At 44.0% G+C, this 22600-nt stretch overlaps 1 protein-coding gene across 2 annotated transcripts in view; it reads left to right on the top strand.

The window, feature by feature from the left end:
* Positions 1–22600, top strand: part of LOC115142873 (protein MTSS 1-like) — a 115776-nt gene that overhangs the window by 71395 nt on the left and 21781 nt on the right. For both annotated transcript variants that reach the window (XM_029682675.2, XM_029682676.2), the window contains one exon: positions 20230–20387. In XM_029682675.2, coding sequence (XP_029538535.1) covers positions 20230–20387 — 158 coding nt within the window. The remainder of the gene's footprint in view (positions 1–20229; positions 20388–22600) is intronic.

The raw sequence follows: 22600 nt of genomic DNA, 5'->3' as shown, positions 1-22600 counted from the left end.
GGAAGGCTTGGACGACACCTGAATGGAGAGTGTGATGCATAGCAACGAGCAGCGCAGCATTTATTACAGAGGGTCAGGTTACCTCATCACAGCTGGTATTGTGAAAGGAGACAATGATGTGGTTTCTCCATGCCTGCGGTTGTTACGGGGCCCCTCCTTCGCCAAACCATCTCACCACACCTACCATTTTCCTCTTCCATAAATGGTATTTTTTCAGCCAGGTTGGGTTTGTGTTTAGCTCTAGCTCAGGACTTTTTTCTTAGTCTCCCTACGAGGATGTAAAGGTGTAGACATTATTCCCAATGTGAAATTATATGACAATAACAACAGTCTTACATCATTATTTAGCCTAAAGATTAAACGCGATAGTACACATGCCCATTATGACATTTAAATGCTAGGCTGGTAATGATGTCTTGACTATCGCGGACCTATGGCTCTGAACTATGAGCTTCAGTCTTCTGAGAATTTAAGTGTTTATTCCTCAAGTTCTTGGTATCGCAACAGCAGAACTATCATATGAAAATATGGGTACCGAAAGTAGGAGAGGCATGACGAACATGTGTCTTTGTGACTTTGCACATTCAATCACCGATGAAAGGTCTGTCATTATTATGTGGCGTCAACCCACTTCAGCGCTTCAGTGCAGAAACGCCTCCAGTTTGCCCTGTTATGGCTGAGTTGATGTCAACTGTAGACTGGAAACACTCCTCAGAGCTTGACTGCGCGGACTGCTCTCTTATCTGACAGAACGCCCTCTCTATTGCTTATTCACCACTCACCATCTGGTCCTCAGTAACAGAGTGTGGTCCTCAGTCGCTCAGTTGGTAGAGCATGGTGCTTGCAACACCAGGGTAGTGGGTTTGATTCCCGCTGGGGTCACCCATACGAAAAATGTATATATGCATGACTAAGTCACTTTAGATAAGTGTCAGCTAAATGGCATGCATTATTATAATATATTACCATCTCAAGGCTTCACAGGCTCTTTGTTTGAGATCCATAAACCTTGCCTGACAATTCAAACTGAATTCTTCCGCTGGTCTATCGTTCGCTACATGCTTCAGTCTGAGACTGCCATAATTGAAGTTGTTTGTGGTGACATCAAAATGAGGGGTGTTGTACAAAACAATGTCAGCAGTGATTGGATCATCCCTAACCAATCAGAGTATCAAAGTCCATGACGAATTTTCAAAACACCGCTTTACACCGTGTGTTCTGTCTCTGGCCCAGACTATCGGTTTCTGGGACCAATCACATGGTCTATCCTCAAAATAGTCCGAGGTATTCCGATCCAGACTCATTCTGGAAAAGAAACAAACGTCCGTGGACATGGCATAGCGTTTGGCCGGAGCAAGGAGTATGGGTAGCCAAGCAACCATAAACTGACATTACTGGATAGAACAGTCAAACTACATGAAGTGGGCAGGGAGGCTTTTATTCCTTCGACTGCAGTCTTTCTAAAGGCGCAATAAGGCTTACCGTTTGAACTAGTCCAAGGCACCTAAAGGCAAACACAATATTTCCGTCACCCAAAGGCAAAGACGAGGTTTGCGTTCTAAGATGAATTAATATAATTGTCCTCTGATGGTCTGAGGTTGTCATTCCACAGGTGAACATGATCTGTAAACCTTGCCATTCCTGCTCCTTTTACCCAATTTAAGACTTGTAGATACTTGACTACACTAGCAATTTCTAGCACCCGCTATGTGAAGAGCCCGTCATAGCAGCTCTCTTTCTGGAGAGGGATTTGATCTGCCAATCCGGATGATGAGAGGGAGCCCAGCAGTATGTGAGGCGCAGAAGATGTTGAATTGTTAAGCTGAGCTGAGAGAAAAGAGATTAGTATGCTAATGGTATCACTGCGCATTTTGATGGCAGGGAGATGAGCAGAAGCATGAGGGTTTTGAGCTGAAGCTATGCCATTTCCCTCTCAGCTATGCTGAATGTAGGGCAGTAGTAGGCTCGTACTGTACAGGCCTGTTGCTGTGACCTGATTGTTCCCCATAAACAAGGCCTTAGAGTCTAAGGGAGGCGCCTCCGCACACAAGTGTAGGAAACACCCCCTGTTGAGAGTTGGTCCCACTCAATCAGAAACATTTGTGGATAGCTGCCTGGGTTAGAGGAATTGTTTTTGTCAACAGGGTTGACATGGGATCTCGTCTCAATAGTTCAGTTTTGCCCCTTGTAACACTGTAAACATCGAGGCAGTGATGGGGGCAGGGAAAGCTTGAGCACAGCGTGTGATGCCCTAAAGAATTTATTTAGTGGTACATTTCCCATGATGTAGCCTAGACCTTAAATGTGGTGACTGTCTGGTGGCAGTTTTGATATGACGATACATACATTTGATGGAGTTTTTCAACATTGTTGATTTAAGAGTGCTGAGTCTTCATTGTTGGGTAGTGTAACCCCATTGTGTGGTAATGTGCAGTTGGAAGGTATCAGGCAGCAACACACCTGGTCGAGGGTGGGGTGGGGGGCTGACGGATAGTGGTGTCAGTAGGATATCGTCATTATCCGTTACACCAATCCAGCACGTGTAAAGTCAAGACTAGGCCCCTGCTTTCTTAGTATGCCACACCTCCACCTATTAAAATGCTGGATTCTAACTCTTCCACAGTCCAAAGGTGCTTTGTAACACAAGACAGGCCGATATGATCACCACCACGCCTGAACTGAATGAATACTTTGACTTCCCTGCTCCTTTCCACTGTTTCTCACGTTTGTTGTCCTCTCTGTAGTATGGTCAGTCTGTTGGTCCCATGATTATTTTTGGCAGCGCATTGCCCTCCCTCCCTGCCTTGCCCTACAAAGGACCCATTGGACAATGTTGAAACAGAGAGCGTATCTGGAAAAAGAGGCAAACCGCCGGGCGAGGTTCAGCAAATAATTCCACCAGAATAGTGTAGTAGCAGCAACAGCCAAGACTCATTGTAACTTGGCTCAATGCAGCTCAGAGCGAAATAAATAAGTGTACATTTAGGAAGGCCACTTCGTAGTTCAAGGCTGTATTTGTCTTTCTAGGATGAGTCCCTGTCGCCTGTAATGCTTAGAGAGACACTGACTAGTTAGCTACTGTCCTTTTGAAGTTCAAAAAGGGAAGTGCAATAAAATCCAGTATTGTGCAGCCCTGAATCGAATTCAGGCAGTCGTTCCTCTTGTGTAAATGGGCCATGTGGCTGCAAAGTCCCGGGGGGAAGGTGTACATCATCTGGGTTAGGGTGCCCTTTGACCCCTCTCCCTTAACCAAACCCACCTCCTTAGCCGTGGCCTTGGTTTATAACAGGGGCCAACCACAGGACACATTGAATTGGCTTGAGGGCCGCACTTGGCCCGCAGGCCGTGAGTTTGAAACCCCAGGTTAACAAGGACCTCTGCCATGGGGTTCATCTGGGAGAGGTGATTGCAATCAGGTCATGGTTAAAAGGTGAACTCTGTCTTGGGTGATAACATTTTGTTGTTATCGCAATATATATATATATTGTCAGAGGTTAGCATTCCATGATATTCACACGATTTTCTACCTAAATGCACAAGACCGAATGCTGTTTAGCAGAACAGGAGCACGCTGCTTTTCTTGGTCACGTTCAGTAGGATGTTTTACATAGCCATGTCATAATCATATCACATGCTAAATTTACATGGTACACTTTGATATATCGTTATTGTGATTGTTTAGATTATCACTGGATTTTTTTTTCCATATCACCTAGTGACCCGGTTTAATAAATTGAACAATGCCCTTTTAAGTTTCTAATGCACGTGCCACACCCTGAGACTTGAATGGCCTACACATTTCCAATGCATGTAGTGCATGAATGTTAGTTAAAGGCACAGGTGGAATAGAGTCGGGCTTTGTTAGCGAAATAAACCGCTGAAAGAATGTGGGCAGCTGTATCTCTGCGTTTTAGAGATTACTTTTGACCTCTTGGCTCCAAAGACGAGGTCAGGGAGGTCAGATGGGGAGTAAGTGAGTTGGGAGTCTGACAAAACCCTCTTATCCCTAGGAAACATGGAACGAATGCTACCCTAGTTCCTAATCAATCAGAGAAAGATTAATTGAATTGAGTATAAACTCTGAGAAAAACACGTGATACACTAGAACTTTGAAACAAGTTAACTACCTGTGAAAGTGAAGTAGAAATGTGGTGTAACTGCACCGAGAACTCAAACAGTTTCTGTTTGAGTTCTCGGTGCAGTTAATATGGGTGGTCTTGTATGGCGGTAATTAAACTAATCTGTAGCTTTATACTAAAGTGAATGTGGCTGTAACATCATGCCTCATGGGAATGTTCGGTGCTGGGGAGTGTCCTCTTATTTGAGATTGGCGTGTGTGTCTACGTGTGTTTCACATCAAGTGGGCCCTGTTTGTTACCAGAGAGGGTGGTGCAGTGCCCTCAGTGCTAACTCACCCTTCTGAACCACTGTGGGAAGCTGTCCTCAGGCCTCCCTGTAGAGCAGCAATCAGAGGAGGGAAGTACAGATTCCTGGGATATCTCTGTCTTAGTGGTGCTAGGCAGCATGGGGGCTAACGCTGAACTGATCCCACCTGGAGCATTTAACAGCTCTAGATATGAAATACCCCTAACCAATCCGTTATGTTCCCCAGCAAGAAAAACGAATGTCGCTCAAACAGAAGGGGAACAAACAACAAAAATCCGACCGCAACCAAAATGCACCAGGTGGGGTGTTAGGAGGGGTTCTGAAAAACACTCATGGGGGTGTACGCTGAAAGTTGACTAGCAACAACTGGTACCTAGGACTAGAGGTTGACCGATTATGGTTTTAAAACAGATACCGATTATTGGAGGACCAAAAAAAGCCGATACCGATTTAATCGGCTGATTTAAATATAAAAAAATATAAAAACTTATTTATTTATTGTAATAATGACAATTACAACAATACTGAATGGACACTTATTTTAATTTAATATAATACATTAATCAAATCAATTTAGCCTCAAATAAATAATGAAGCATGTACAATTTGTTTTAAATAATGCAAAAACTAAGTGATGGAAAAGAAAGTGAGTGCAATATGTGCCATGTAAAAAAGCTAACGTTTAAGTTCCTTGCTCAGAACATGAGAACATATGAAAGCTGGTGGTTTCTTTTAACATGAGTCTCCAATATTCCCAGGTAAGATGTTTTAGGTTGATGTTATTATAGGTATTTACATTTACATTTAAGTCATTTAGCAGACGCTCTTATCCAGAGCGACTTACAAATTGGTGCGTTCACCTTAAGACATCCAGTGGAACAGCCACTTTACAATAGTGCATCTAAATCTTTTAAGGGGGGAGGGGGTGAGAAGGATTACTTTATCCTATCCTAGGTATTCCTGAAAGAGGTGGGGTTTCAGGTGTCTCCGGAAGGTGGTGATTGACTCCGCTGTCCTGGCGTCGTGAGGGAGTTTGTTCCACCATTGGGGGGCCAGAGCAGCGAACAGTTTTGACTGGGCTGCGCGGGAACTGTACTTACTCAGTGGTAGGGAGGCGAGCAGGCCAGAGGTGGATGAACGCAGTGCCCTTGTTTGGGTGTAGGGCCTGATCAGAGCCTGGAGGTACTGAGGTGCCGTTCCCCTCACAGCTCCGTAGGCAAGCACCATGGTCTTGTAGCGGATGCGAGCTTCAACTGGAAGCCAGTGGAGAGAGCGGAGGAGCGGGGTGACGTGAGAGAACTTGGGAAGGTTGAACACCAGACGGGCTGCGGCGTTCTGGATGAGTTGTAGGGGTTTAATGGCACAGGCAGGGAGCCCAGCCAACAGCGAGTTGCAGTAATCCAGACGGGAGATGACAAGTGCCTGGATTAGGACCTGCGCTGCTTCCTGTGTGAGGCAGGGTCGTACTCTGCGGATGTTGTAGAGCATGAACCTACAAGAACGGGCCACCGCCTTGATGTTAGTTAGGTATTATAGGACTATTTCTCTCTATACCATTTGCATTTCATATACCTTTGACTATTGGATGTTCTTATAGGCACTTTAGTATTGCCAGTGTAACAGTATAGCTTCCGTCCCTCTCCTCACCCCTACCTGGGCTCGAACCAGGAACACAGACAACAGCCACCCTCGAAGCATAGTTACCCATCGCTCCACAAAAGCTGCCACCCTTGCAGAGCAAGGGGAACAACTTCTCCAAGTCTCAGAATGAGTGACGTTTGAAACGCTGTTAGCGCGCACCCCGCTAACTAGCTAGCCATTTCCATTTCACATCGGTTACACCAGCCTAATCTCGGGAGTTGATAGGCTTGAAGTCATAAACAGCGCAATGCTTGAAGCATTGCGAAGAGCTGCTGGCAAACGCACGAAAGTGCGGTTTGAATGAATGCTTACGAGCCTGCTGCTGCCTACCACCGCTCAGTCAGACTGCTCTATCAAATCAGACTTAATTATAGCATAATAACTCACAGAAATACGAGCCTTAGGTCATTAATATGGTCAAATCCAGAAACTATCATTTTCAAAACAAAATGTTTATTCTTTCAGTAAAATACAGAACCGTTCTGTATTTTATCTAACGGGTGGCATCCATAAGTCTAAATATTGCTGTTACATTGCGCAGCCTTCAATGTTATGTCATAATTACTTAAAATTCTGGCAAATTAGTTCGCAATGAGCCAGGCGGCCCAACTATTGCATATAACCTGACTCTGCGTGTAATAGACGCAAGAGAAGTGACACAATTTCCCTAGTTTAATATTGCCTGCTAACATGAATTTCTTAACTAAATATGCAGGTTTAAAAATATATACATCTGTGTATTGATTTTAAGAAAGGCATTGGTGTTTATGGTTAGGTACACATTGGTGCAACAAGTTCTTTTTTCGCTAATGCGCTTGTTAAATCACCCGTTTGGCGAAGTGGGCTGTGGTTCAATGATAAATTAACATGCACCGCATCGATTATATGCAACGCAGGACACGCTAGATAAACTAGTAATATCATCAACCATGTGGAGTTAACTAGTGATTATGATTGATTGATTGTTTTTTATAAGATACGTTTAATGCTAGCTAGCACCTTACCTTTGCTCCTTGCTGCTCTCGCATAACAGGTAGTCAGCCTGCCACGCAGTCCCCTCGTGGAGTGCAATGTAATCGGCCATGATCGGTGTCCAAAAATGCCGATAACTGATTGTTATGAAACTTGAAATCGGAAATATACCATAAGACGCCCACCATGAGCGGCCACACTATTTGCCCAAGAACAGGCAAACAAAATTAAAACAGGGAAGATCAGATAAAACTGTTTGTCTAGAAATCAAATAGAGAGCCAACTAAAGTTGTTAACCCTCCACATCTCTCAAGGCAACTGGGGCACTAGGCCAGCCACTCTTAAATATCACCTGGGCCAGCACAGGTGAAACCCCTTCCCACTAATGAGATGACAAACCAGCACAGGTGTAACACATAACGAGGTGACACCAATCGGTGCACCCCATGTGCTAACTTCCAACCTCAAAATATAAATGTGAAAACCAGAGCCAGTAACACCTTCCCCATAAGACAACAACTATATCCTATATTTTTGTTGGACAAGTTTGCTCACATCAAACAGAAAATAATTTCCATCTCACAACATCAACTTAAATGCTTTACTTTCTCCAATATAAACATGGTGTCTACTAACTGTCAACAATTAAATACAAGACAAAAAAGCCACCTTATTTGATTTACTGTGCATAATATATATATTTATTTTCTTTCTTAAAATTCTGAAGTTTGAAAAACATAGGTAAAATCACGTACATTTCTATAACTCTCATCCCCTTGGAAGGACCCAAAACAAAACTTGCTTTGAAAAGTACCACATAGGGTGCTCAATTGTTATTGTCTTTCTGTAGGAGCACAGCCCCTGCTCCTACATCGCTGGCATTGGTGTACAAAACCTATGGACGACAGAAATACGGAGCAGCTAGCACCACTGCAGAGACCAAAAGGTTCTTAGCATTTTGTAACCTGAATGGAAGACAAAGATAGGAAAACAAACTATCAAGCATTACAAAAGCACACAATTCTTTGGCGTGCTCAGTTAGAGGGACCTGCCAATATCCCTTCAGCAGGTTGAACTTGCTAATGTACTTAGCAGCGCAAACACGGTTCACACAATGGTCGACCTCGGGAAAGGGTAGGAGTCCAACTTAGTAGAGGCACTGAGTTTCTGAAATTCAGAACAAAACCCCAGAGAGCCATCTGCCTTAAGTATTAAAATACAGGGCGAACTCCACAGACTGCCATGTTGCACAATGCGGTGCTCAAGCATGAACTCCACCTCACTGCAAAGCTTCAGTCTTTTCAGGGTTCAGTCGATAAGCATGTTTGATTGGGGCAGAGTCCACAACATCAGTGTCATGCTCTAGTACATTTGTGGAGTTGGCACATCTGAGAATAAACCCTGATATTCAAAATGCAGTTCAACAATGTCACCTTTTTCCTCCGGAGACAAGTGTGCCAAAAGGTTTTCTAGAATCTATTGAGTAGAGGTCGACCGATCAATCGGAATGGCAGATTAATTAGGGCCGATTTCATGGTTTCATAACAATCGGAAATCTGTATTTTTGGGCGCCGATAAAAAAAAAATATATGTATATATATATTTTTTAAATACCTTTATTTAACTAGGCAAGTCAGTTAAGAACACATTCTTATTTTCAATGACGGCCTAGGAACAGTGGGTTAACTGCCTTGTTCAGGGGCAGAACAACAGATTTTCACCTTGTCAGCTCGGTCGATCCAATCTTGCAACCTTACAGTTAACTAGTCCAACGCAATAACGACCTGCCTCTCTCTTGTTGCACTCCACAAGGAGACTGCCTGTTACGCGAATGCAGTAAGCCAAGGTAAGTTTCTAGCTAGCATTAAACTTACCTTATAAAAACAATCAATCATAATCACTAGTTAACTACACATGGTTGATGATATTACTAGATATTATCTAGCATGTCCTATACGTTGCATATAATGTGACTGAGCATACAAGTATCTAAGTATCTGACTGTGAGCGGTGGTAGGCAGAAGGAGGCGCGTAAACATTCGTTCAAACAGCGCTTTTGTGCGTTTTGCCAGCAGCTCTTCGTTGTGCGTCAAGCATTGCGCTGTTTATGACTTCAAGCCTATCAACTCCTGAGATGAGGCTGGTGTAACCGAAGTGAAATGGCTAGCTAGTTAGCGCGCGCTAATTGCGTTTCAAACTTGTTCTCATGTTCTGAGCAAGGAACTTAAACGTTAGCTTTCTCACATAGCACATATTGCACTTTTATTTCTCCAACACTTGTTTTTGCATTATTTAAACCAAGTTGAACATGTTTCATTATTTATTTGAGGCTAAATTGATTTTATTGATGTATTATATTAAGTTCAAATAAGTGTTCATTCAGTATTGTTGTAATTGTCATTATTACAAATAAATAAATAAAAAATTGGCCGACGTAATCGGTATCAGCTTTTTTTTGGTCCTCCAATAATCTGTATCGGCATTGAAAAATCATTATCGGTCGATCTCTACTCAAGTTACTCAGCTGTCTCACAGGGTATATTGGGCTTTCCTGGTGCTCTTGAGGAAGACCATAGTCCACGGTGACAGCAGTGGCTACGGGCAGAAATCACTACTGATTTCCACCACTTTTCCCTTTTCATCCACCACTTTTCCGCCGGATCGTAGAGGATGAAGTATGATTTAAACATTTTGACATGACAGACAGTTTTTTATTTTTCCCTGCATTCTGGTGTGGCTTCTCTTTTTTGCACATTTGGGCAAGGGCCTGAAAGTGAGCTTGCAACAGTAACTCCAGAACGGGCAACAAAACCAGGACTTGGTCACCCACATCGAAAGTGCAGTTTCGGGCCTTTCCATCGTACAAAACTTTTTGTCTGCGCCTTCTCCAGATCCTCACTGGCAAGCTCAGGTGCGGTGCAATCTGTATCGAAAAGCGCTAACGTGCTCCAACAGATTTGATTTTGTGTTTAAGGTGTCGCCCTTCACCAACCTCTCTCTCAGCAAGCTCAAAGGACCTCTGACGTGATGTCCAAACAACACGAGCTCATTCGGACTAAAACCGAGAGATTCCTGAATCTCCTGTGCAGCACGAGGGACCCCTTCATCCCAGTCTTTCTCAAATTTATAGCAGTAAGCTCTCAACATGGACTTCAAAGTCTAATGAAATCTCTCAAGATCACCTTGACACTTTGGTCGTCACTAGAGGGGCAATGGGTTGCAGCCATCTTTTGTAGCACTTACAGGAAGACTTTTGACATGAAATTCGAACCCTGGTTCGATTGCACTACCCATGGAAGGTTAAAACGTTGAACAGATTTTCACCAGGGCCTTAACAATGCTGGGAGACGTGATCTTCCTGAGTGGAATGGCCTCAGGGAAATGAGTTGCAGCACACATGGTGGTTTTGGGGAAATGACCAACACAGTCCACCAGAACCCTGCTGAAAGGTTTGTCAGAAGCAGGAATAGGCTACAAAGAAGTATCTGTCTGCCTATAGAAAGCTGATGGGGTCCTCTTTTTAATAGAGGCCATCAACTGTTTTCTCACACAATTGCGCATGGCCTATAAAATTGTTGCGCAACATGAGCTCATGGGCTCTCATGAAGTGACGGATTTAATTTCCGATTGCATTGATGTCAGAGTGATTAGAGGGACAATAGATCGCTGAGTACCATGCCATTGGCGACTGGCAAGTTTGGTAGGCTACTCAGCGGTATCAGAGTGCAGTTTTGGAGAAGCTTAGTTACTGTGAATATGCGGTCACGCGGATTTGTATTGTTGTTGAATTTTACCCCCTTTTCTCCCCAATTTCATGGTATCCAATTGTTAGTAGTTACTATCTTGTCTCATCGCTACAACTCCCGTACGGGCTCGGGAGAGACGAAGGTCAAAAGCCATGCGTCCTCCGAAACACAACCCAACCAAGCCGCACTGCTTCTTAACACAGCTCGCATCCAACCCGGAAGCCAGCCACACCAATGTGTTGGAGGAAACACCATGCACCTGGCGACCTGGTTAGCGGGCACTGCGCCCGGCCTGCCACAGGAGTCGCTAGTGCGCGATGATACAAGAACATCCCTTCCGGCCAAACCCTCCCTAACCCTGCAGTGTTATGTTCCAAACAAAAAACAACTACAAGTGTACTTGCTCTAGTTCCTTAACGACACAGCGAGGAGTGCTCAAAGTAGCACCTTATTGTTGAAGACTACTTTGAATTATAAAAGTGCATTGAAATGACTTTAGGAACTGCGGACTTTGGAGAGGTGTGTGGCAACTTGGAGACACTAATTAGTCTTCACTCAAACCCTTGTCATTGTTTTGTATTATGTTGCACCTACCCAACATTTTCTTATTACTGAATGTGTCCCAAGGTTTTTCAGATTTCGTTATCAACAAATACGGCGACAAGTACAGTAAATGTAAAATGCACAAACAATCTTAAGTGTAATGTCTGGATTTAGTCTTGAGTCAGGTGAAATGTTATGGGGAAATGATTAGACCAAAGTTGAGGACACGGTCTCTAAACTGTTCCCTTTCAATTGCTGCCATGCTTATGCATATGCATTTCATATTTCTTCTTTAAGAAACGTTTCAATTTAGCCCTATCCATATAGGCCAATTCCCACAAGTGTAAAGGGTTAAAGCATATAAGCATTTTGACATGCTTTTGTAACTATACTGAACAAAAATGCAACATGCAAAAATGTCTGATTCTACTGAGTTGCAGCTCATATAAGGAAATCAGTTGATTGAATAAATTCATTAGGTCATAATCTACGGATTTCACATGACCAGGAATACAGATATGCATCTGTTGGTCACATATACACTACATGACCAAAAGTATGTGGACACTTGACCATATCCAAAATCATGGGCATTAATATGGAGTTGGTCCCACCTTTGCTGCTATAACAGCCTCCACTCTTCTGGGAAGGATTTCCACTATATGTTGGAAAATTGCTGCAGGGACTTGCTTCCATGCAGCCACGAGAGAATTAGTGAGGCTGGGCAATGATGTTGGGTGTTTAGGCCTGGCTCGCTGTCGGCGTTCCTTTTCATTCCAAAGGTGTTCGATGGGCTTGAGGTCAGGGCTCTGTGCAGGCCAGTCAAGTTCTTCCACACCAAATTCGATAAACCATTTCTGTATGGACCTCGCTTTATGCACGGGGGCATTGTCATGCTGAAACGGGTAAGGGCCTTCCCCTTTTGTCACAACGTTGGAATCACAGAATTGTCTAGAATGTCATTGTATGCGATTGTCTTAAGATTTCCCTTCACTGGAACTAAGGGGCCTAAATCATGAAAAACAGCCCCAGAACGTTATAGCTCCTCCACCAAACCTTACAGTTGGCACTATGCATTTCGGGCAGGTAGCTTTATCCTGGCATCCACCAAACCCAGATTTGTCCGTCAGACTGCCAGATGGTGAAGCGTGATTCATCACTCCAGAGAATGCGTTTCCACTGCTCCAGAGTCCAATGGCAGCGAGCTTTACACCACTCCAGTTGACGCTTGGCGTTGCACATGACAGTTATTGTGCTGACGTTGCTTGCCGACTCAGTTTGGAACTCGGTAGAGAGTGTTGCAACTGAGGACATATGGATTTTACACGCTACAGCACTTGGCGGTCCTGTTCTGTGAGCTTGTGTGGTCTACCACTTCGCAGCTGAGCTGCTGTTGCGCCATGATGTTTACACTTCACAATAACAGTACTTAGTTGACCGGACAGCTCTAGCAAGGCAGAAATTTTACAAACTGACTTGTTGGAAAGGTGTCATCCTATGACGGTGCCATGTTGAAAATATCTGAGCTCTACTGTCAATGTTTGTCTATGGAGATTGCATGGCTGTGTGCTAGATTTTGTTCACCTGTCAGCAACGGGTGTGGCTGAAATAGCGGCATCCACAAATTTGTATACAGTGTGAGATATATATGTGTACCTTAAAAAGAAAATAGGGGTGTGGATCAGAAAACCAGTCAGTATCTGGTGTTACCATTTGCCTCGTGATGATTTTGGCCTGTGGAATGTTGTCCCACTCAATGTCTGTGCGAAGTGGCTGGATATTGGCGGGAACAGGAACACGCCGATCCAAAGCATCCCATACATGCTCAATGGGTGACATGTCTGGTGAGTATGTAGGCAATGGAAGAACTGGGACATTTTCTTCTTTCAAGAATTGTGTACGACATGGGGCCGTGCATTATCATGCTGAAACATGAGGTGATGGCGGTGAATGAATGGCACAACAAGTGGGCCTCAGGATCTCATCCCGGTATCTCTGAGAATTCAAATTGCCATCGATAAAATGCAATTGTGTTCGTTGTCTGTAGTTTATGCCTGCCCATACCATAACCCCACCGCCACTATGGGGCACTCTTAACAACATTGACATCAGTAAACCCACATGACGCCACACACATAGTTTACTGACAAATTCTCTAAAACAACGTCTCTGGCGATGCGTGAGAGGGTGGAAGAATGACATCATGGGGACAATCCTTTTACACGAGTAGAGGCACACTGCTGTGGTTTTACAGTACAGGTCCTGCCTGCCCTTGATGGTTGAACCTGTTTCGCCATTTTAAATCTGATAAGCTAATCCTGGGCCATTCATGACAACTTCCCCATGTTGAGTGAGTGAGTCACAGCCATATAAACCTGGGTTGTGTTCAGTAGGCACGAAACAGAATAACAAGGTTTAAAACTGGGAGATACTATGTGAAATTAAGCACACCAATCCGTTTTACAACTTGGCGTACACAGGCTTTGCGAACGTTTCAAGTTTGGAGAAGCAGATGGTGCCCTGTGGCGGGAACTGGTTCTGGGGCAGGGATTCATGCGCAAGCGTTGCAAAATAAAATGTACACATGCATGTTATTCAGTAATTTCACCTAAACTGCTCGCGAGCGTCTACGTAGCCAGGTGCTAAAATAGAACTTGGTTCTATTTTTGATGTGCTGCAAGTCCCGCCTCTTCCATATCCTCATTGGTTTTTAGGAGGATATACCCAAGTGGGTTATTTGAAAGATTAACTTAAGTCCACACTCCAGTCCAGTTGGTGGTGGTGGTAATGCACCTTAAAGTTGGTTGCCAACCGTCATATAAAGTCCGACGCAGAAGACTGAAGGAGGAGAGATTACTAGAAACTAACTCTGTTTTCCCTTTTATCTGTGAATTAATTGTCGGAATAGAGGACCTTGTGCATTTCAGGTAAAATAACGCGAGGTTCCGGTTTGGTCAGCATTGTTAGACTTTCATGTGGCAATTCAGAGAAACGGATCATTATTTTGATGCGCATAGAATGGAGTTGTGAGTGGATTCGCGTGGGAGTTCTGCGGCAAATTTTCTTGATAATTGCCCAGGGTATGACATGCCATCTTGTGATCATAAACATTGACACTGTATATGGCAATAGTTTTCAAATGTGAAGTGCACATTTAGATACATTTGGGGTGTTTGGCTTGGTTGTATGAGATCAAAGCTGTATTCATTAAATTCCTCAATGTCTAAGTTGAGTCCTCCTTAATTTACAGCATTTCCCTCAATCAGACAACAAAACATTTGCAAAAGTTCCCCAATTAGCTGGAGGGATGGAGGCAACTTCTTGTTGCGCGCAGTGCTCAAGTTCGGAATGGCTGTCAGTCAAAACCCATACAGCTCTGTGAAGAGAAGATGAGCTCTGCCGTTATTTATATAGCCACTGTGTTCCAATTTAGGCACTTACCTGTGTTCAAATCTGCTATTATCAAACAGTATACGGTACGAGTGTAAAGGGTTAATGGAAATGTATTGGTTTAATAGAAGTGTGTTTATGAAACATTTGTTCCAGTTAACTTTGCAGGATCATCACAAACGTACTCTTGAAAGTCCCCATGTGAATACAATCACACTCCAGCTGTCAATATGGCACTCTACTATTTATTGAAAAAAGCCTATGTTTTCATTGGACATTATTCACTGAAACATCATGCAAGAGTAAATATTGTCAACTTCCATCACGGCTGAAGATCTGGATCGAAAATCTGAGTACACACCCAAGTTTTCACAAAGACCAAGCATTTTTGGGAACAACCGGGATATAGGTTTCTGATCAGGACGGTAATTATCCAAGGTACACTGTCTGAGCACCACTCTCCGGGACTTAAATACTCTCTCTTTTTCATCTCTCCATTTCCACCATTTGCTCTCTCTCTCTTTTTCTCTCCCTGTTTAAAATCCCTCACATCCCCAACACAAGACCCAGCCATAAATAAACACGGGCAGCTGACTGTATCTCTTCTCTGGAGAGTGCAATCCATCCCAGCGCCTTAACCCTGATTTACCTTCATGGCTCTCAGATAAAGTGTCCCCCCCAAATGACACCCTATTCCATTATGATTGTGTAGCAGCACATCATGGATTTACTTCCAGTACAGTTTTCTGTATAGGCTATACATTCTTCCAGTCAGCATGGCAAAGCAAAAGGCTCTTCGCAATGGGATATCCCTGTTGACTACTGGCAAGAGAATGGTTTTCTAGTTGTTGTTTTTTATCCTTCTGAATGACAAGAGAATGGGTGCAATCTCATTCATCAGCTGACAACAGTTAACATTTATCTTTGTGACTGATGTTTGGATTTAGGGCGTGCTGCATCTATGTCCCAAATGGCACCCTATTCCCTACTTGATGCACTACTTTTGACGAGAGTCCTATGGGCCCTGGTCAAAAGCCGTGCACAATTATAATGGAGAAGTTTGCTCATCTTTGCCAAATTTTGGTTACTTCACCAAAATTTCAAGGTTCTCCAGAGTTCCATCTCCCAGAGGAGTTGATGTTGCGGTGTTTTTGGCTATGCATGGTATCTCAAGCCCTTCATACTTCTGCTCAGGATCATGTCCTCTAGAAAGACGGGAGTTATGTGTGTGTGAAGGGAATAAATGTCAGCTGTCGAAGCCTGAAACAAGGTTCTAAAGACTGTTGACATCTAGTGGAAGACGTAGGAAGTGCAATCGGACCAAATTTCACACTGTAGATTATATTCTTTTCTCAGGTTTTTGCTTGCCATATGAGTTCTGTTATACTCACAGACATCATTCAAACTGTTTTAGAAACTTGTGTTTTCCATCCAAATCTACTAATAATATGCATGTCTTATCTTCTGGGCTGAGTAGCAGGCAGTTTACTCTGGGCACCTTATTCATCCAAGCTACTCAATACTGCCCCCCAGCGATAAGAAGTTAAGAACAAGTTCTTATTTACAATGACTGCTTAGGAACAGTGGGTTAACTGCCTTGTTCAGGGGAAGAACGACAGATTTTTACCTTGTCCGCTCGGAGATTTGATCTAGTAACCTTTCGGTTACTGGCCCAACGTTCTAACTACTAGGCTACTTAACGCATTTGAACTGATTCCAGAAGCCGACCCAAAAAGCTGGCTATATTATGTATAAGTATAAAATATATGGATGAGCAGTGAGTGTCTTAAGATTGTAAAGAATAGATAGTGAAGTATACAGTATATACATATGAGATGAGCAATGTGAGATACGTAAACATTAGTGGCCAATGATATCAAGTCTGTAGGTAGGCAGCCACCTCTGCGCTATTGCTGGTTGTTTAACAATCTGATGGCCTTGAGATTGAAAAACAGCTTCTACCTCTTTCCCAGCTTTGATGCACCTGTACAGACCTCACCATCTGGATGGAAGCGGGGTGAACAGGCAGTGACTCGGGGTGGTTATTGTCCTTGATCTTTTTTGACCTTCTGTAACATCGGGTGCTGTAGGTGTCCTGGGGGGCAGGTAGTTTTCCCCCAGTGATACGTTGTGCAGACCACACCACCCTCTGGAGAGCCCTGCGGTTGTGGGCGGTGCAGTTGCCGTGCCAGGCGGTGATACAGCCCAACAGATGCTCTCCACTTGTGGACCTGTAAAAGTTAGTGAGGGTTTTCAGTGACAAGCCACATTTTTTTTCAGCCTCCTGAGGTTGAAGAGGCGCTGTTGCGCCTTCTTCACCACACTGTCTGTGTGTGTGGACCATTTCAGTTTGTTTGTTTGATATGTACACTAACTTTCCACCTTCTCCACTGCTGTCCCCGTCGATGTGGATAGGGGGGTGCTCCCTTTGCTGTTTCCTGAAGTCCACGATCATCTCGTTTTGTTGACGTTGAGTTTTTTTCCTGACACCACACTCCGAGTGCCCTCACCTCCTCCCTGTAGGCCATCTCGTCGTTGTTGATAATCAAGCCTACCACTGTATTGTCATCTGCAAACTTGATGATAGAGTTGGAGGCATGCATGGCCACGCAGTCATGGGTAAACAGGGAGTACAGAAGTGGGCTGAGAACGCACCCTCGTGGGGCCCCAATGTGAGGATCAACGAAGTGGAGAAGTTTCATACCTTCACAACCTGGGGGCGGCCCGTCAGGAAGTCCAGGACCCAAGACCCAATGCAAAGGAATTCTTATGTAGGTATTCCTCTTGTCCAGGTGGGATAGGGCAGTGTGATGGTGATTGCATCGTCTGTGGACCTATTGGGGTGGTATATGCAAATTGCAGTGGCTCTAGGGTGACCGGTAAGGTGGAGGTGATATGATCCTTGACTATTCTCTCAAAGCACTTAATGATGACAGAAGTGAGTGCTTCGGGCGATAGTTGTTCAGTTACCTTTGCCTCCTTGGGTACAGGAACAATGGTGGCCATCTTGAAGCATGTGGGGACAGCAGTCTGCCTCTCCTGCGGCGACGTTGTTTTGGGGCAGCATCTCAACTGTTTGAATGCCTTGGGTGGTTTGAACAAAGGATCCGCTTTTGAGAAAGTCGTATTCCTGGTCGTAGTGCTGGTTGTGCTGGTAAGTTGACGTCTCTGATATTGAATAGTTCTTCCCGGCTGTATGTAATAACACAAGGTTTTCTGGGCAAACAATGTAAGAAATTATGCATAAAACAATAGAATATAGTTTCCTAAGGACTAGTAGTGAGGCGACCCCCTTTGTCGGCGTTTTCTTGCTAAGTGAATAGGGCTGTGACAGTCATGGAATTTTGGATGATGGCCAGCCCAAATGACGGCGGTCTCTATAATAAGTTGCTGCCGTAGAAATAGATTGAATAGAAGGTGCATCCCCATTCAAATCAATGGTGGCATAATGGTTGAACTGGTGGCCATTGTGAGTGTAACCACAGGAACAAAGCAGAAGGTAAAAGCAGGAAGTATACCCATCAATATGTGCTGTGATTTGAGGATTCACCTCAACTGACATTACAAAAAATGCTTTCCATCGCGTGAGCCACATCGGTTAACATAATTTGAATGAACATTCTACATTATCATGGAAATGATTGCATCACAATACCAGGAATCCATTGCAAGTGTACCCATGAGTTTACCAGTCAAATTGCCAAGGTACCAAACCTGATCTATTCATTATATTTCTGTGTGTGCTGCTGCATTGTGGGGGGTGAATGCAACAAGTGTAGACCTTAACCTTTCTGGCGCAGGCGTTCTGCTAGCGACCCACCTCGACAACAACCGGTGAAATTGCGGATCCCGAAATTCAAAATACATAAATAGAAATATTTAACATTCATGGAAATACAAGTGTCATACATCAAAATAAAGCTTAACTTCTTGTTAATCTAGCCGCTGTGTCAGCTTTCAAAAAGGCTTTACGGCGAAAGCACACCATTGCGATTATCTGAGGACAGCGCCCCGCATACAAAAGCATGAAAAACATTTTTCAACCAGGCAGGTGCGCCACGAAATTCAGAAATAGCGATATAATAAATTCCTTACCTTTTGAAGATCATCTTCTGTTGGCACTCCAAAAGGTCCCAGCTACATCATAAATGGTCCTTTTGTTTGATAACGTCCTTCTTTATATCCCCAAAAACTGTTTAGAATCAAACCTCAGGTACCCTAATGCGTAAATAAACAATCAAATTTAAGACGGAGAATCTTTGTTGTCTTTACCGGAGATGAACAACAAAGAATGTGCTCTCATCCACGCACATGAAAACACTACAGCCAAAATGGGAGCCACTTAGAAAAAAGCAGCAGCGTACAAAACAAATGGGGGGGGGGGGGGGGGTCGTCAATGTAATAGTCCGGTGGTCATTTCATTAATTGTTCAGCAGTCTTATGGCTTGGGGGTAGAAGTTGTTAAGGAGACTTTGGTGTTAGACTTGATGCTCTGGTGCCGTGACTGGAGTCTCTGACAATTGTATGGGCTTTCCTCTGACACCGCCTATTATATAGGTCCTGGATTGCAGGAAGCTTGGCCCCAGTGATGTACTGGGCCGTACGCACTTACCCTCTGTTGCGCCGAGCAGTTGCAATACCGGCGGTGATGCAACCTGTCAGAATACTCTCGATGGTACGAATAATATAGATGAGAGCTCTCTTGGTAGATAGTGTGGTCTATAGCTTATCATAAGGTACTCTAGTAGTGGATTCAGTTAGCATATTGTGTGTGAGTGTGTGTTATACTGTGTAGATGTGTTATGTAATTGGTAAGTGTATGTATGTGTGTTTGTTAGGCATTACAGGTGTGTGTTTGAGGTATTAAGGTGTGCGTGTCAGCCAACTATATGTGGAACTCTTTCCATGGCAGCTGAACTGAGATGAGTAGGCAGGCACACACCCCCTGTTGTCTCTTTAAAGACCCCTGCATACCACACACAGCATTCTTCAACACACACACAGCCTTCATGCTGCACGCTGTTGGCCTTCACTCTGGCCCAGTGAACCCAAATACCAGTGTCCACCACCTCTTGACAGGCTTGCAGCATGCGTCTCCCCAAAGAGCACGCTGACATAACAGCTGAGGAGGAGAGGAGGCTGTAACGACGCTGATGTGGTAACCTCTTTATTTAGACGCTCTACACCCGCTGGGAAATATCAATGTTATACTTCCATCTAGTGGTTAAAGTATGTTATGGCAGCCACTACTATATGGCCAGCTTCTTTTTACAGTTCCTCAATTGTGGTCTGAATTTTACTTTAAAGGCTTGGGGGAAAATAAGACTGCAATTAGAAAGGGAAGGAAAGTTGGTCTTAAAATATTTGTATATTATTCAATAAGTTGTGAGGACAGATTGGCCCCCCTCCCAACAAATGTGTTTCGGGCATGGGGCATTGTTTTCTATCCTGGGTTTGTTGACTTGCTATAGCAGCCCACTGGCTTTGTGTGCCTGTCTTGTAGCCTTCTGCTTTGTCTGACATCTTTGGTTCCCCTCCTATGCTTCCCCAGGGAAGGATGAAGTGCGCGGGCAGTTGGACAGCGCCCTGCAGGATGTGAACGTACGCTATGCTGTGCTGGAGGAGACTGAGAAGAGGGCCGCATGCCGTGCGCTCATCGAGGAGAGGGGCCGCTACTGCTCCTTTGTCAGCATGCTCAAACCCGTGCTGGTGAGTAGCATCACACTGTTCTTCTCCCTAAATCCCCTTTCCCCTCTGTGTTTCGCTCACTCAATTGTGTTCGGACCGCTCCCTCTGCACACGCGTGCTGAGTGCGCACACAAGCTCCCGTTAGGCCTACAGAAATAAATGCCTATAAAATGGTGATGGGATAGACGAGCTAAATTCCTTGCCAAAAGATGACAGTTTTATCACAATTCAAAGTTGACTGGTTGACTGAAGTAGGGAAATCCAACAACGAGCTGCAGTTTTGGAATAATTGTGCCATCTATATTCTGCTTAGGCTACTTTGCGGTTGTCACTAGTTACCACCGCCATAAAGTCAAAATTGATTTTTTTTAAGGTTAGCAGTGTGGTTAAGGGTTAGTTTCAAAGTTTCATTTTTAGAAACATTTTAGAAATAGGCATGGTTTATGACTGTGGCTGTGGTAACTTGTGATGACCCTACTTTGTGAACGGCTAGCGCCATTTAGAATTGGTTAGCCTAGGCCAGGTTCTCCCAACAGGTCAATCGCGACCTACCAGTAGCTCGCAGCCCACCTATGAGTAGCTCGCCAAACAATTCTAAAAGTACAAGCAATTTTCATGTTTTCCACCACAAAACTGTCATGGATAAATCTCATAAGTATCAGACACCACAAGCTCCCAGCTACTATCTAATCAACGCAACATTGACATTATCACAACCCTGTTAAGTTTGGCTTTTTAAGCCAATAGTGGCTAACACTATCTGCCAATTATCTGCAATATTGCTCCTGTCTGTGTGGTGTGCACGTTTTTTCATTACTCCGTGTGTAGCCAGTTGATTTGATAAGTGTTTTGGCTTGACAGAGATACTTTCCCCAAAACCTAATTTAAATGTTAACTGCAAAGATGGCTTACCTGGCAGAAGTATATCATTCATAACTAATTGGCAAACTTTGCCATGAAATGAGCAGCAGCAGTACAAAACCATCACTAGACCGGCCCAGTTACTCACTAGATGCATATTTAAAGCTGCAATATGTAACTTTTTGGGCAACCCCACAACATTCACATACACATGAGTTATTAAAGATCTATCATTCTCATTGAAAGCAAGTTTAAGAAGCAGTAGATCTGTTATGTAAACTCTATTTCTATGCTTCCAATTTTTAAGTTTAGACTCCCTCTTTCAGAACCCTGTCTTTCGATGATACTTTGTAAAAATACAACTTCACAGTTCTTCACTGTAAAGTCAAATCAAATCAAATTTATTTATATAGCCCTTCGTACATCAGCTGATATCTCAAAGTGCTGTACAGAAACCCAGCCTAAAACCCCAAACAGCAAACAATGCAGGTGTAAAAGCAAAGGGTTTTAACATAGTTTCCCATGCTTGTTCAATGACCTATAAACAATTCATGAACATGCACATGTGAAACAGTTGTTAAGACACTAACAGCTTTACAGACAGTAGGCAATTAAGGTCACAGTTATGAAAACTTAGGACACTAAAGAGACATTTCTACTGACTCTGAAAAACACCAAAAGAAAGATGCCACGGGTCCCTGCTCATCTATGTGAATGTGCCTTAGGCATGCTGCAAGGAGGCATGAGGACTGCAGATGTGGCCAGGGCAATACATTGCAATGTCCGTACTGTGCAACGCCTAAGACGACAGGATGGACAGCTGATCGTCCTCGCTGTGGCAGACCACTTGTAACAACACCTGCACAGGATCGGGACATCTGAACATCACACCTGCGGGACAGGTACAGGATGGCAACAACAACTGCCCAAGTTACACAAGGAATGCACAATCCCTCCATCAGTGCTCAGACTGTCCGCAATAGGTTGAGAAAGACTGGACTGAGGGCTTGTAGGCCTGTGGAAAGCAGGTCCTCACCAGACATCACCGTCAACATCGTTGCCTATGGGCACAAACCCACCGTCACTGGACCAGACAGGACTGGCAAAAGGTGCTGAGTTGCGGTTTTGTCTCACCAGGGGTGATGGTTGGATTCGTGTTTATCGTCGAAGGAATGAACATTACACCGAGGCCTGTACTCTGGAGCTTGATTGATTTGGAGGTGGAAGGTCCGTCATGGTCTGGGGTGGTGTGTCACAGCATCATCAGACAGAGCTTTTTGTCATTGCAGGCAATCGCAACGCTGTACATTACAGGGAAGACATCCTCCTCCCTCATGTGGTACCCTTCCTGCAGGCTCATCCTGACATGACCC

This window comes from Oncorhynchus nerka, linkage group LG15, assembly GCF_034236695.1.
Source record: "Oncorhynchus nerka isolate Pitt River linkage group LG15, Oner_Uvic_2.0, whole genome shotgun sequence".
Classification (NCBI taxonomy): domain Eukaryota; kingdom Metazoa; phylum Chordata; class Actinopteri; order Salmoniformes; family Salmonidae; genus Oncorhynchus; species Oncorhynchus nerka.
Note: the sequence above shows the minus strand (reverse complement) of the source record. Positions and strands in the feature narration are given on the sequence as shown.